Source organism: Chrysemys picta, chromosome 8 (assembly GCF_011386835.1).
Source record: "Chrysemys picta bellii isolate R12L10 chromosome 8, ASM1138683v2, whole genome shotgun sequence".
Taxonomy (NCBI): domain Eukaryota; kingdom Metazoa; phylum Chordata; order Testudines; family Emydidae; genus Chrysemys; species Chrysemys picta.
In genome coordinates this window covers 74,564,988-74,577,516 of record NC_088798.1, presented here as the reverse complement: position 1 = coordinate 74,577,516, position 12,529 = coordinate 74,564,988, and the positions used below count along the sequence as shown (strand labels likewise).

General features: G+C 44.7%; 1 protein-coding gene across 3 annotated transcripts in view; it reads right to left on the bottom strand.

Annotated features, from left to right (window-relative positions):
* NRG2 (neuregulin 2) overlaps nucleotides 1–12,529 on the bottom strand; it is a 382,704-nt gene that overhangs the window by 76,673 nt on the left and 293,502 nt on the right. For all 3 annotated transcript variants that reach the window (XM_065555856.1, XM_065555855.1, XM_065555854.1), the window contains one exon: nucleotides 4,496–4,616. In XM_065555856.1, coding sequence (XP_065411928.1) covers nucleotides 4,496–4,616 — 121 coding nt within the window. The remainder of the gene's footprint in view (nucleotides 1–4,495; nucleotides 4,617–12,529) is intronic.

Genomic DNA, 12,529 nt, shown 5'->3' with positions numbered 1-12,529 from the left:
TTTAAGTGTCATAAACAGTCTGCTGTGATTCAAAAGTATTTTAACAGGCTGCACAATGAAAGGACCAATGCCCTACAACTCCATTTCTGTAGAGATGGGGGTGGATTTTAGGACAGGGACAGGGACAGGACCCATAATGTAGTGTGGAAAGGCTAAGAAGTATGGATCAAACCATTTATTCCTCCCCTCACCCCACCTCCCCTTTCTGAATTCTTCTCTGAACTTGTTATTTTCTCCCTCACCTGGAACCAGCTTTCCACATTTCTGCAGCTAATCAGACTGTCTTGATAGTCAGCATACAAGCATGTTCTGAAAGTATCTGCTCCGTAGTCTAATCTTTTGCTATTCTGTAGTGGAAGTCTTTTGTCTGTCGGTCACCAATCACCTACACTAAGAATGCCTCATTTTACAAGAAAAAATAAAATGTTCTGGAATTATACATTGAATTTCAGATAGTTTATGTATAAATTCAAATGTCACACTAGTTACTAGAGAGCTAGTGGTTGTGCCTCCAATTCCCCAGGGACTGTAAATGACACTGGCCTGAAACCCAAAACTTGCCATATTCAGTCCCTGATCCGTGTTTAAAAATCCCTGCTAGACCAAGGGACCAGTAGCAGATTTAATGCCCAGTATCTCTGAGGACATCAGGATCAGAAATGAAGGTGTTACAGTGTAGGAAACCTGGGGTTCCAGTGGTACAGGGCTTTCTTTTCAAGCTCTGGCAGGTGAACAGTGATATTTTGGACCTTAGAAATCACTTCATTCTGATCAGTGCTTTGCTTTCCCCTCTCCCCACCCCCACACCCTTCAATCCCAGCACACTTTTAGCAGCCAATAAGTTGAGACTCATTAGAGATGCTAATCAGTGCATCATACCATCTGAAAACAAAATCTGCAGCTTTTAAATGGGATCATCTCTGTAGTATTTATGTCTATTTCTAGTGGTTCATGAGGCTTCGGCTGCTAAAATCATAATGGAATTCAAGTTAGGAAAAAAACTCCATGAGACAGCAATCACAATGTCCTAATTGTAAGATGTGCTCTTTCATGACTAGGCTAGGACCGCTTTGGCAAGACCAGTCCAAATGCTTTCAGACTAGTAAAGCTTTCCTCTGCACTGCTCCTGCACCAGTGATGTGAAGAGGGGGAAAAAACTTGTTCCCCTCCTTCCAAAGGGGACTTTCAGGGTGCCCAAACTGGCACCATTAAAGTCCAAACTGGCAACATACCACGAGCCAGAAGATCATCTCAGATGGGCATGTCATGGATGTAGTTCATAAACAATAAAATGTGTTCAGTCATAACAGCTGCATATTGATTTTGAGCCAGATTCAAACTGATGAAAACGGGTATAGCGTCACTGCGATGAAACAAGCTATGCCAATTTATACCAGCTAAGGATCTGGCCTGTAAAGTTAAGCAAGTTGCGGATGCAGAGAACTGTCTAGTAAGTTTCAATATGTATTTCCCTCCATATAAAAATAGAAATAGGCCCAATTTGCCAAATTCAGATCTGGATTCAAGCTTTCCCAAAGCAGGAGGGCATTCAGATCTAAGATACTGGCTCAGCTCATTGTTCAGATGTAGTTCCAAGCCACAACCCTTGGATCCAGCCACGGATCCAGCCTTGTGGTTGGGACCAATCTCTATATCCTGTGACAAGACAGACTATTGTTACACTGCATTTCCAAACCTGATCCAGAATATTGTTGCTGCACAACAGTCTTGTAAGGCATTTTACAGCTTCTCCTGCATTTCCTCCAGGGAATGCTAAGGCTAAAAGGGCCTGATATTATGAGGTGCTGAGCCCACACAATTCCAGCTGAAGTCAGTGGGAGCTGAAGGCTCTTGGCACCTCTGAAAATCAAGCCCATGATATATAAGGGCTATTGGTGCTTTGCTCACATGGAAAGATTTGAGCTCACTGGATCAAGTATGCATCCAAGCTTTTCACCGCAGGGTCATAAATATGGGGAAAACAGGCTCTTTGGCTGAATATCAGCTCTTTGCTTGTGATCCCTGCCAAACAAAGGAGTGCCAAAGCATGCAAAATATGGTAGAAATAAACACACACAAAAACTTAACCAAACTTTGTTGACCTTCCAAAATAGTTTGTAGTTTAGTCAGTTCAAGTACTTACTTGAAGCCAGACTTGTTGGCCTATCCCTGACTGAAACAGATCTGAGCAATTGCCATGTTTACTTCATGTTACAACGTAGCGGGGGCTGGATAGAAAGCCAGGGAGACTTAATCTTCTACAGAACTCGTGCACAGAGTTGATACAGTATACTCAATAGAAGAGCAAACCTCCCACCAGGGCCAGCTCTAGCTTTTTTGCTGCCCCAAGCAGCAAAAAAAAGCGCCGCCCCCGAGCCCCCCCACCGAGCGCCGCGCCGCCCCCCCGCCGAGCGCCAGAGCCCGCCCCCTCCTGCGCCGAGCGCCGCCGGAACCCCCCCCCGAGCACCGAGCACCGCGCTGCCCCCCCCCGCCGAGCGCCGCGCCGCCGGAGCCCGCCCCCCACCAAGCGCTGCCGGAACCCCCCTCCAGCGCCATGCCCGCACCGCACCCCCACCAAGCGCCGCGCGCCGGAACCCCCCCCCCGAGCGCCGAGCCCCGCGCTGCCCCCCCCCCCGCCGAGCGCCGCGCCGCCGGAGCCCACCCCCCGCCGAGCGCCGCCGGAACCCCCCTTCAGTGCCACGCCTGCGCCGCCCCCTCGCCAAGCCCAACGCAACTGGAGCCCGCCCCCCCAGTGCCGCGCCGCGCCGCCGGAGCGCCACCCCTGCGGAATGCCGCGCTGCGCTCCCCCCGCCGCCCCTTACCAGGTGCCGCCCCAAGCATGTGCTTGGGTGCCTGGTGCCTGGAGCCGGCCCTGCCTCCCACTCCCTGCCTTGCGGGTGGTCCTCAACTTTGAGACCACTTCAAAGGGTGAGGGCAGCTTAATCTCCAAGGCCTCTTCTGTTCTGTGCCTGTCTGCTTAGATTGCGGACTGTCTTGGTTATTTCTGCGGTGCAGACTTCTGATGCTGGCCATTAGACTGAGCCCCTCAACCCATGTTTCACATAGGCTGCCAATGTGAAGCCACGAGATGGTATTAGCTTTGGGTTACTGCTGGCCTTGTCTAGGTTTGAGACAGTGATCTAGAGGTGAAAGGCTCTCATGGCAGATTACCATTCCCCTATACCGTGCACTTTCCCTCCACCCTCTCAAGAAAATTCCATGTCTATTGATGACTTAGTATGGCTCCCTGAGCTTTTTGTTGGTCCTAATATAAAAAGGAACACAGTAAACACAACACTTGATTCCCTTTCACTGATGCCCAAGAAGCCCTTTTGTAAACCAAGTTTGGTGTGGCGCTAGAGTTCTAAATGTCACATGGGAGACTCACTCACAAGCCTCATTCTTTAGCCTACCGGGCTGTGGGAGGGACGAGAAGGCCCCTAAGGGAGAGGGGGAGGAGAGAGGGCTTTGAGTCACTCATCAGGGTCCCCTCTGGTTGAGAAGTGAGAGTGAGATTTGCATGCTCCAAGGAAGGCCCCATCCATTCTTAACGGGGACGATGGTGACTCTGATGCTGAACCTTGACCTAGGTTGGGGAGAGTTGCACAGGGAAATGCAGATCCCACCCTTCCCTGCAGCCGTAAGGGAAGGGGGAAGAGAGAAAACATCTTTTCAAACTTCCAGCATAATCATATCCTTAAAGGAAGTTTCAATAGAAGTGACATATGGTACTTGGGGATAAGTAGGGCCCTACCAAATTCACAGTCCATTCTGGTCAATTTCACAACCGTAGGATTTGAAAATTAATCAATTTCACATTTTCAAAGGTTTACATCTGGAATTTCACAGTGTTGTAACCCTGGGGGTCCCAACCCAAAAGGGGGTGGAGTCACAGGATTGCCACCCTCACTTTTGCGAACTTTCTGCAGCCACAAGCCACAAGAGGTTCCCGGAGGTGGGTCTGATCTCCCTCTTGCTGCTGGGAGTGCCCCATCTAAGGGCTCCTAGATGCCAGTCCCCGCTGAGCTGGGGAGGGACAGGACTTGCTCTTCCCCTGTACAGCTGCTTTTCTGGGGCGGGGAGGAGATCAGACCCACCTCTGGGTACCTCTCCCTTCTTCAGGAAGCTCTGCAGCTGTGCAGGGGAAGAGCTAGTCCTGTTTCTTCCCAGCCTGGGGACTAGCATCTGGAGCCAGGGGAATGGTAGGAGCCCCTGGCTGGGGCACCTCCAGCCCTGCCCCTCTCTCTTCCATCCAATAGCTAGATTTCACAGGGGAGGGCTTATTTTATGCTCTGTGACACGTTTTTCACAGCTGTGAATTTGGAAGGGCCCTAGGGATAAGGCAACGCCATCAAAAAACACCCTTTTGCTAAATCTGCGCAGCTTAACCAGCACAATCGCCAGGGAACCTTCCAAGAGACATCACTCCTTCTGCAATCGCACAACCATCCCCGATTCCATTCCAGGCTACTTGTGTGTCAAAACCCTCACTCACTTGCAAGACAGCTGATTGATCCCCTCGATGTAGTAGCACACCCCGCCATTGACGCAATAGGATTTGGCTGTTTCGTTGCATTTTCTGGCGTGTCCTGACCAGGAGGAGAGTGTGGTCGTTACTGCAAGAAAGACACAAGAGGATATACCATTACTTCCTTTGCTTTGCAAGTCTTCTCCCTTAAGTGGGTTTCAGTTGATTTGGTTGCCTGAGCAGAAGCCCCAGGAGCAGCAATCCTCAAGCTGTGGCTTTAGACCTACACGCAGCTCTCATGGAGTCTGTGGGGCTTGAGTGACACCCTTCATGCTCCAATCACAGCATTACCCCTTGCATACAAAGTGTGAGGGGGTGGGGTGAGAGTTCTGCGCAAACATCCCTTCCAGCAGCCAGGAACCAGAGACAAGGAGTAAGAAAAAAAATTGTTTCCTCACTCCTCATCAACCCGGGAGGGCAAATGAGATGAAGAAATGCACACCCACCCTCACACCCAATCTTTCCCCCTCATCAGCCAGAGAGGAGGTCACAGATGAAGAACAGAGAGAGAATGTGTTGCATTGAGTTGCAGAGTCACAAAGTAGCTGTGATATGATGCTGATGCCCTGAATGGCTGTATGTGCATTGGATCAGTATCCAATCACAATGCAGTGTGTGGGATGACACAGTCGTTGTTTGGTGGCTCTCTGTGATTCCATAACAAAGTAGCTCTCCATGGCCTAGAAACTGATGGCCACCATTTGTTCCCAGAAAAGGGACAGCACAGTGGCAGTACAAGCCCACAAATCTACCTGAACTCTGCCCTAGAGGGGCGGCCTCTATTGATGGAACGATAATCAGTATTCGTGGTCATTCAGCTTTGGCTTCTCTAATGAGACTACCAAAAAAGGTAGTGTTGATGCTTTCTGTGTTAGGGATACTTCTCCCAGCTGGGAATTCCCATATGGAAAAGTCCTCTAAAATTAAAGAAAGTTGAAACCAACAGTGTTCTACAGCAACTTAGTGAGATTCTCTCAGAAATTACTGCAAAACCCTACAGAATGTAGTAGAGAATACGGTATTTCTTGTTGCCTTTTTAACTGTCCTAAAGAATTCTACAGAAGGAATCAAATTCTCTGTTGATTTCTAGAGATAGTGAAAAAACTCATCAAATGGTTATTGTTGTCTGTTACATTTTATAGCACTTTCCATAAGGGTTGAACTGGAACCTCCAGCTCTTTTCCAACAGGTCACCAAGCAGCCATCAGGTGGTAACTAATCCCATGGGCTGGATTGAAGTCAGTGACCCGTGTAGTAGAAAGAGAGCCTGAAGCATGGGCCTGAGGCCTGAACCAAAGTCAGCAAAAGTTATGCTGTGAACAACAGTCAGGCCCCGTCAAAAGCAGTTGCTTGCCTGCAAGTCAGTGTCCGGTACACAAACTCAGCAACAGTATTGCTAGCATGGCTAAAACACACTGAATATGTAAACACATTCCAGCAGGCCAGCACAAGAACACCCCAACCTAGCATACAATAAAATGGTTTGACAAAAGAGATAAATAGTGATATTTTGTCTGAAACATCAGGAGTAAAAGTACAAAGACAGGTGGTGAATAGGAATGTTGTCTGAAACATTAGGAGGAAAGAACAAGGAGAGGTAACAAACATGTCATGAAACACACAAGGTGATACGTAAATTATTTTATCCCAGATTGTTTGTCTCAGTCTATAAATGTTGGGCTACCTTGCTTTAAGCTATCGTCTGGCCTAGGGGACAGTGGAAAATCCCGCCACTGACTGAGCTGTCCATTGTCACAGGCATACATGTGTCAGTGTGACCTGTAACCATTGAGCCGGGGCATTCCAGCATTAGCAATAAACCTGGCCGGGTGCCTTCACTACTAAACCAAGTCTTGTGAGCTTATTGGTCAGTTGGTGCACACGCAGAAAGAACGCACGCCAAACATCTGACGACAACCCAGTGGCAAAAGACCTCATATTCCTACTTCCTGACTTCACCCCCAGGGGATATGAGGTGAGCCAACACAACAGCTACAAGTAACAGCGGACTCCCCAAATCCTGCCGTTTTGGTGATCCCCTCAAATAGGTAGGACGTTTTCACAAATGTAAGCCTAGCACAAGAACAACTTAAATGGTTTGTTCTGCAACTCTTACTTCTACAAGGACCCCTGCTGGTGGATCCAGCTTTGTATGGAGTCTCTCTCTCTCTCTCTGTGCTCATTAAGCTGATCAGATCCATCGCCTCAGCTGCCTGTGACTCAGACTATTACCCTCACATTTTACTTTCTCAATTATATATAATGAAGAGGTGCATTTTGACACCCATTGTTTGCTATTCGTTTAGGCAACACAAATCATTTAATTGTCAGCTGTGCTGAGCAGTGCCACCGCACTGCTTGGGCTATGCTCTCAGCAATGCTATTTCTACACTGCACATCTCATAAGGGCTGCTTTTCAAGTTGGCTTTCTTCAACTTTTTCTTAACAATAACCTGTATGTTTTCCAGCAGACAGCTCCATTCATCCCAAAGGTGGTTTTGTGCTTTTTTTGTTTGTTTGTTTGGTTTTTGTTTGTTTGTTATTATACAGAGGAATCACTTCACCAATCAGAGAAATGCAGTCAACTCTAGGGTGCAACATAGCAGCTCTTTAACCGCATATAGTAGAACCAAGCAGTTTAGAACAGAGAGCAATGAGCACTGTATATAAATTAAAACAAAGAATGGTTCTAAGGGAGGCAGGATGTCATTCGGCTACGACTCTGGGGTTAACCTTGCTGTTGAAAAAATGCCATGGGATCTTTAGTGACTATGACAGATTTTCCAAGCTGCTTTGGGGAATTTGATGCCCCATTCCCATTAAAATTAATGAGAATTGTGTGTCCAAATCACTTTGGAATTTTTAAAGTCACCACTCTGTACATTTTATGTCACATCTAGGAGAGGGCTCCTGTGGCAGCACATCGCCCCTAGCCCAAAGAAGGGACATTGGTTCAGTTCTGACGCAGAAGAAAGAGTTCCATCTACCGAGTCACAAATGGTAGAACTCAGACATCTCCTTTCAAACTAAAACTAGAGCAGTTGAGTCAGTTCTGAGCAGCCTTCTCCCAAAACCTTGGTACAAACCTACAGGGCAAAGGCAGAACAAGGCCATCAGTCTGCACAACCAAGTCATTTGTCAATTATTAGCAAGCAGCTCCATGGCATTCTTTTGGCAAAGTCAGACATCATAAATCATACAGGGAAAGTATATGCTCTGGAGTAAGCGTTCCATAGTAAACAAAGAGGGTGAAGAACAGAGAGAGGGAAATAATAATGAAGCACAGAATCCATAGCCACCTACAGTAGAAAGCACATATATCACTCAATATAAAAAGGCAGAGTTTATATATATAGCATTAAGGAAGGGTCAAAAGATATGGAAAATTCAGATAGTGCCCTTAGAATAGGGCACAACATGGACTCTAACATGGATTTCATGTGATTTTAATCTGATTTTAAATATACACTGTTCTTTAAACAAAATGAAACAGAAATAAAATAGATCTTTCATAATTGGTTAAAAGTTGCATACTGTGCAACTAAGAAGCAGATCTTTTAGTAGAGCTATTCCTCTCTGAAAAATGCATAATTAGGTAGTTTTTCTAACACTGCCTTGTTAATTTTTTAAAAATCATGTTTTATGTTTGCATTATGCTAAAGATCCCAATAAAACTGATATACACACAGTGCTATTCACTGGCATCACTTCATCTACCTCTGAAATGCAGCCACTTCTGGAGGAAAATGTAGCATCTGTTCAGCAGCACACACCACAGTACAGAACAATTAACTGAGTTGTCAGTGTGAGGAATAACTTAGCCAACTGAAAATTTAGGGGGAATTTAGGTTGGTAGAATATCTCCTCCTTAAATGAGAATCGCATTTCTGTCACATTCTGACCTGGCAGGATAATTCACAGATTTACAAGCAAATACATTAGTTTAGACATGTGTGTATTTATATCTCCTGTCATCTTGGGCCATTTGATGAGTGGTTATGTAAAACTATTGAAGTGAAGTCAAAGGGAGTTTTGCCACTAACTTCAGTGAGAGCGGAAACACGTCCAAGTGCAGAAATTAGATTATTTGTAGCCATGAGTGTTTCCCCATTACATTCTTTTTCAAACTCTGTTCTGAACACCTCACAATTACACCAGATGATCCAGAAAGGAAATTCCAGAACCATTCCACTCTGATGGACCATACAGCACAATACAACTTTCAGGCCTGATCCCCCAGGAGCGGAGCACCCCTAACTCCTATTGATTCACTTCACAGGATAAAGCCCTTATTTGGTACACAGTACAACCCTCTTTATCCAAAATGCTTTGTGAGACATCAAAAGTATTCAGATAACTGGAAGTCTGAATAATGGAGGGAACAATTTATGGCAGTAGTGGCTGCAATTCAGGTGGTCAGATGTTTCCGTTAAAATAAGGGGATAGGCGAAGGTTTACACAGCAGCACCATTCACATATGAACTGCATCCCAAAATGCTCTATGGAGTCGTAATGTCAATTACAGAAAAAAGTGGTGAAATGAAAGCATGAAAAATCAATACAAGTGAACGCCTTCGCCAGCAGGCAGGTGAGATCTGAACGCACGCAGGCAAAATGGACACAAAGCACCACTTTGAGCCGACTGACAGCAGTAATATATCTGATTCAAAGCAACGCAGGCAGCACCCTCCCTATCTGCCCCAAGAAATCTCCATTTAGATACAAAGCCAGCAATGAAAGGAGAGGGAAATGAAGAGGTGGCAGGGCAGCGGGGAGGAAGGATGTATTTTCAGTTGAGATTTGGAAAGAGCTAGAGCCCAGCTTTTACCAGTGCTATTATTTGCCCCGTCAATAAGAACAACATCAAATATACATATTCAGAGTTTAATTAAAAAAATAACATTATGTAGCAAATAGAACATTGTGGCTGGAGCTGGTTGGGAAATTTTCAATTAAATAATTAGAATGACAAATGGTTACAAAGAAAAACCTTGAAATGGAAAAGCAAAAAACACTTTAATTCACCTGGTTTTTGGTTCATGAAATTTTTTGAGATTTCAGCTTTTCATCTCAATTGGTGATGGTAAAATATTTTGAACTCTCAAAAGCATTTGTGGGCTGGGAAACCATTTCCTGCCCAGCTCAAATTGTCATATTTTGGACTTATATGAACAGAGCTCTATTTATTAAATTATCTAGGAATTCAAATCTGCTACTCCTGAATGTAGTGTAAGAGAATCAAAAATTGTCTCTGCTCTAAAGTAAGAATACTGACTAGAGAGGGGTGATTTGGGGGGGGGGAGGACGACAATAGTAAATTAGCCAAAAAATGTGCACTTTTGGGCGCACTGAAACTATTTGCAAATTTGGATCAAACTCGACAAACAGTTTTGGCTACAAAAAAAAAGAAAAAAAAATCAAAATGTCCCATTTTGAAAATATTAAAATGAACCATTTCAAAAATGTTGTTTTGAAACATTTGAGAATGAAATGTCAATTCGAATCAACATTCAAAATATTTCATTTTGACCCTTTTTTCCCCAATTTTTCATTTCCTCGAGAAAAAAAAACATTCAGTTTTGGTTAGATACAAATCAATTTTTTTTTCAGACTTTTTGGTTTGGCCCCCGAATTGAAAAATCAATTGTTTGCTTGCTCACATATTGACTTAAGCATGGTACTACCAGTTTCCCCTTGCACAAACTACATGCTTGATTGAAAAAGCAGCTAACAATTGTGCAGGAAGAAGAATGGTTGCTTAACCTACAGTCACTGATTATTTGAGATGTTAAAATACCTCACACCCTCTGCACAGGAATTTGGAAGCTTTTTCTCTGGCAATGTCCCCTAGGGGTCACACATGCGCTCTGCGTGCTCTCAAGCTTCCCCTCCTGAAAGCATAAAGAGTGGGGCAACCCCAACCGCCAGCCACATCCTTCACCACCCAAAGGCTCAGTGATAAGACTCCGAGCTGTGGGAATAGAGGGTGGGTCATGGGATCCAAATGCCCAAGGATCACAGTCAAGTAACCACTCTTTCTTCTATGAGTTCCTGTCCATGTGGATTCCACTCATGGTGATTGGCAAGCCGTTCGACTCTTTGGAGGAGGGAGATACAGAGTTTCTCTGAACAAAGATTGAAGGACTGGCTCTTCCAACTTGAGCATTAACTCTTGAGGAAGCCTCCAATGAGTAATGCCTAGTAAATGCATGAACTGGTAACCATGTAGCTGCCCTATGTGTTTCCATCAATGGAACCCTACTGCAGCATGCTGTTGAAGGAAAATGAGCCAAGATGTTCAAAGGAAGTTTCAGTTTACTGACCTCATAGTCAGTTCTAATACAGCTCACAACAGTTCTAATACAGCCCTCTCTCGACAGTCTTTCAGTCAAGAGAGGGCTGCCAATAGTTCTTCTACCATAGCCTACAAACAACCTAAGGGTCTTCCTAAATAGTCTCATTGTATTTAGGTAGTAAAGGAGGGCTTCTCTCCTCTGGAATCAAAACTTCATACTCTGCATGTCAGATGCATGAGGTCTAGGAAAGAAAACCAGTAATTGAATATACAGATTAATATGAAAGTCCGACACCACCTTTGGTATGAATTTAGGGTGAGGTCTAAATTTGACTCTGTCTGTATGAAAAACAGTGTACCGGGGTGGGGGTGGGAGGAGGAGATGAGAGCTTGGATTTTGCTAACTGCAGGCAGAAGTAATAGCCACTAAAAAGCAGCTTTCATAGGTAAGTGTTGACTAGAAAAACGTGATAATGGTTCAAAAAGCGGTTCCATTAGAGCCGAAAGCACTAAATTCAAGTCTCATCAGGAAGGTATATGTCTAGCTGGGGGAAACGTGAGATTCAAACCTTTTAGGAATCTGACAACTGTTAGATGAGAAAGGACAGACAAACCTGTAACTGGTGGGTGACAAGCCAAAAATGCTAAATGTATATTAATGGAACTTAAAGACAAACCAAACTGTTTTAAATAAAAGGTAATCCAGAATGAGTGGAATAGAAGAACAGGTAGAAACACATCCTCTTGTCTTCACCCCAGCTTAAAATCTCTTTCATTTTGCCATGTATGTTTTTTCTAGTAGAAAGTTTACTGTTCTCCAAAAAGACTGTTTGTACCTACAATGAACGTTCCTTATACTTGGGTATTAACCAAAAATCTTCCACACTGTCAAGTCCAAAGATGCAGGGTCCAGATGAAGCACAGACACTGGCCTGTCCTGGCAGATGAAGTGCTATAATCTTGATGTGATACTAAATGCACCATTTCCACAGCATTATGGCTTCTTGATAAAGAGGGTCTGAACTTGCCTGTCCTTGTTTGTTTAATATTAGACAATCACTGTGCAATTGCCCACAGCACTTGAACTGACAGACCCTGTAGTAGTGGAAGGAAAGACCTGAATGCTAAGCAAATCATTCTTAGCTCCAGTACATTAATATGATTCAAGGAGTCCTTTATAGAACAAACACTGTGCATTTGAAATTGATCTAGATGAGCACCCCACCCCTATTGGGATACATCGGTGATGGGAATCTTGGTAGGATTTAGAGTCTGAAATGGAGTTCCCAGGACATATTGCTTGTGTTCAGGGACTCTATGGACTGGCTTTGCCATCTTTATTCTTATCCCTATAGGGTGGACACTTGACCAAAACACCCATTTAATCCAGGATGGCAGAGGTCTCATTCTGAGCCTTGAGAAAGGGGTTAGATAAGTACAAGAGGCCATGTTGCCTAATAGTTTTAGGGAGACTTTTACATGGTTCTGAGGATGAGTCCTCAGATCTGAAATTAACTGGCACATTCTTGGAAATACATCTGGAATGGTGTGGAATTCTATAATGTAACCCTCCTGGATGACCTGGAGAACCCACTGGTCCATGGTTATTCCAGCTCAATCCTTTAAAAAAAGATGGGGGGGGAGGGACGGGGGAATAAATTCAAGTAGATTGTATATGTATCCTCAACCATAGCATCAAAAGTGCT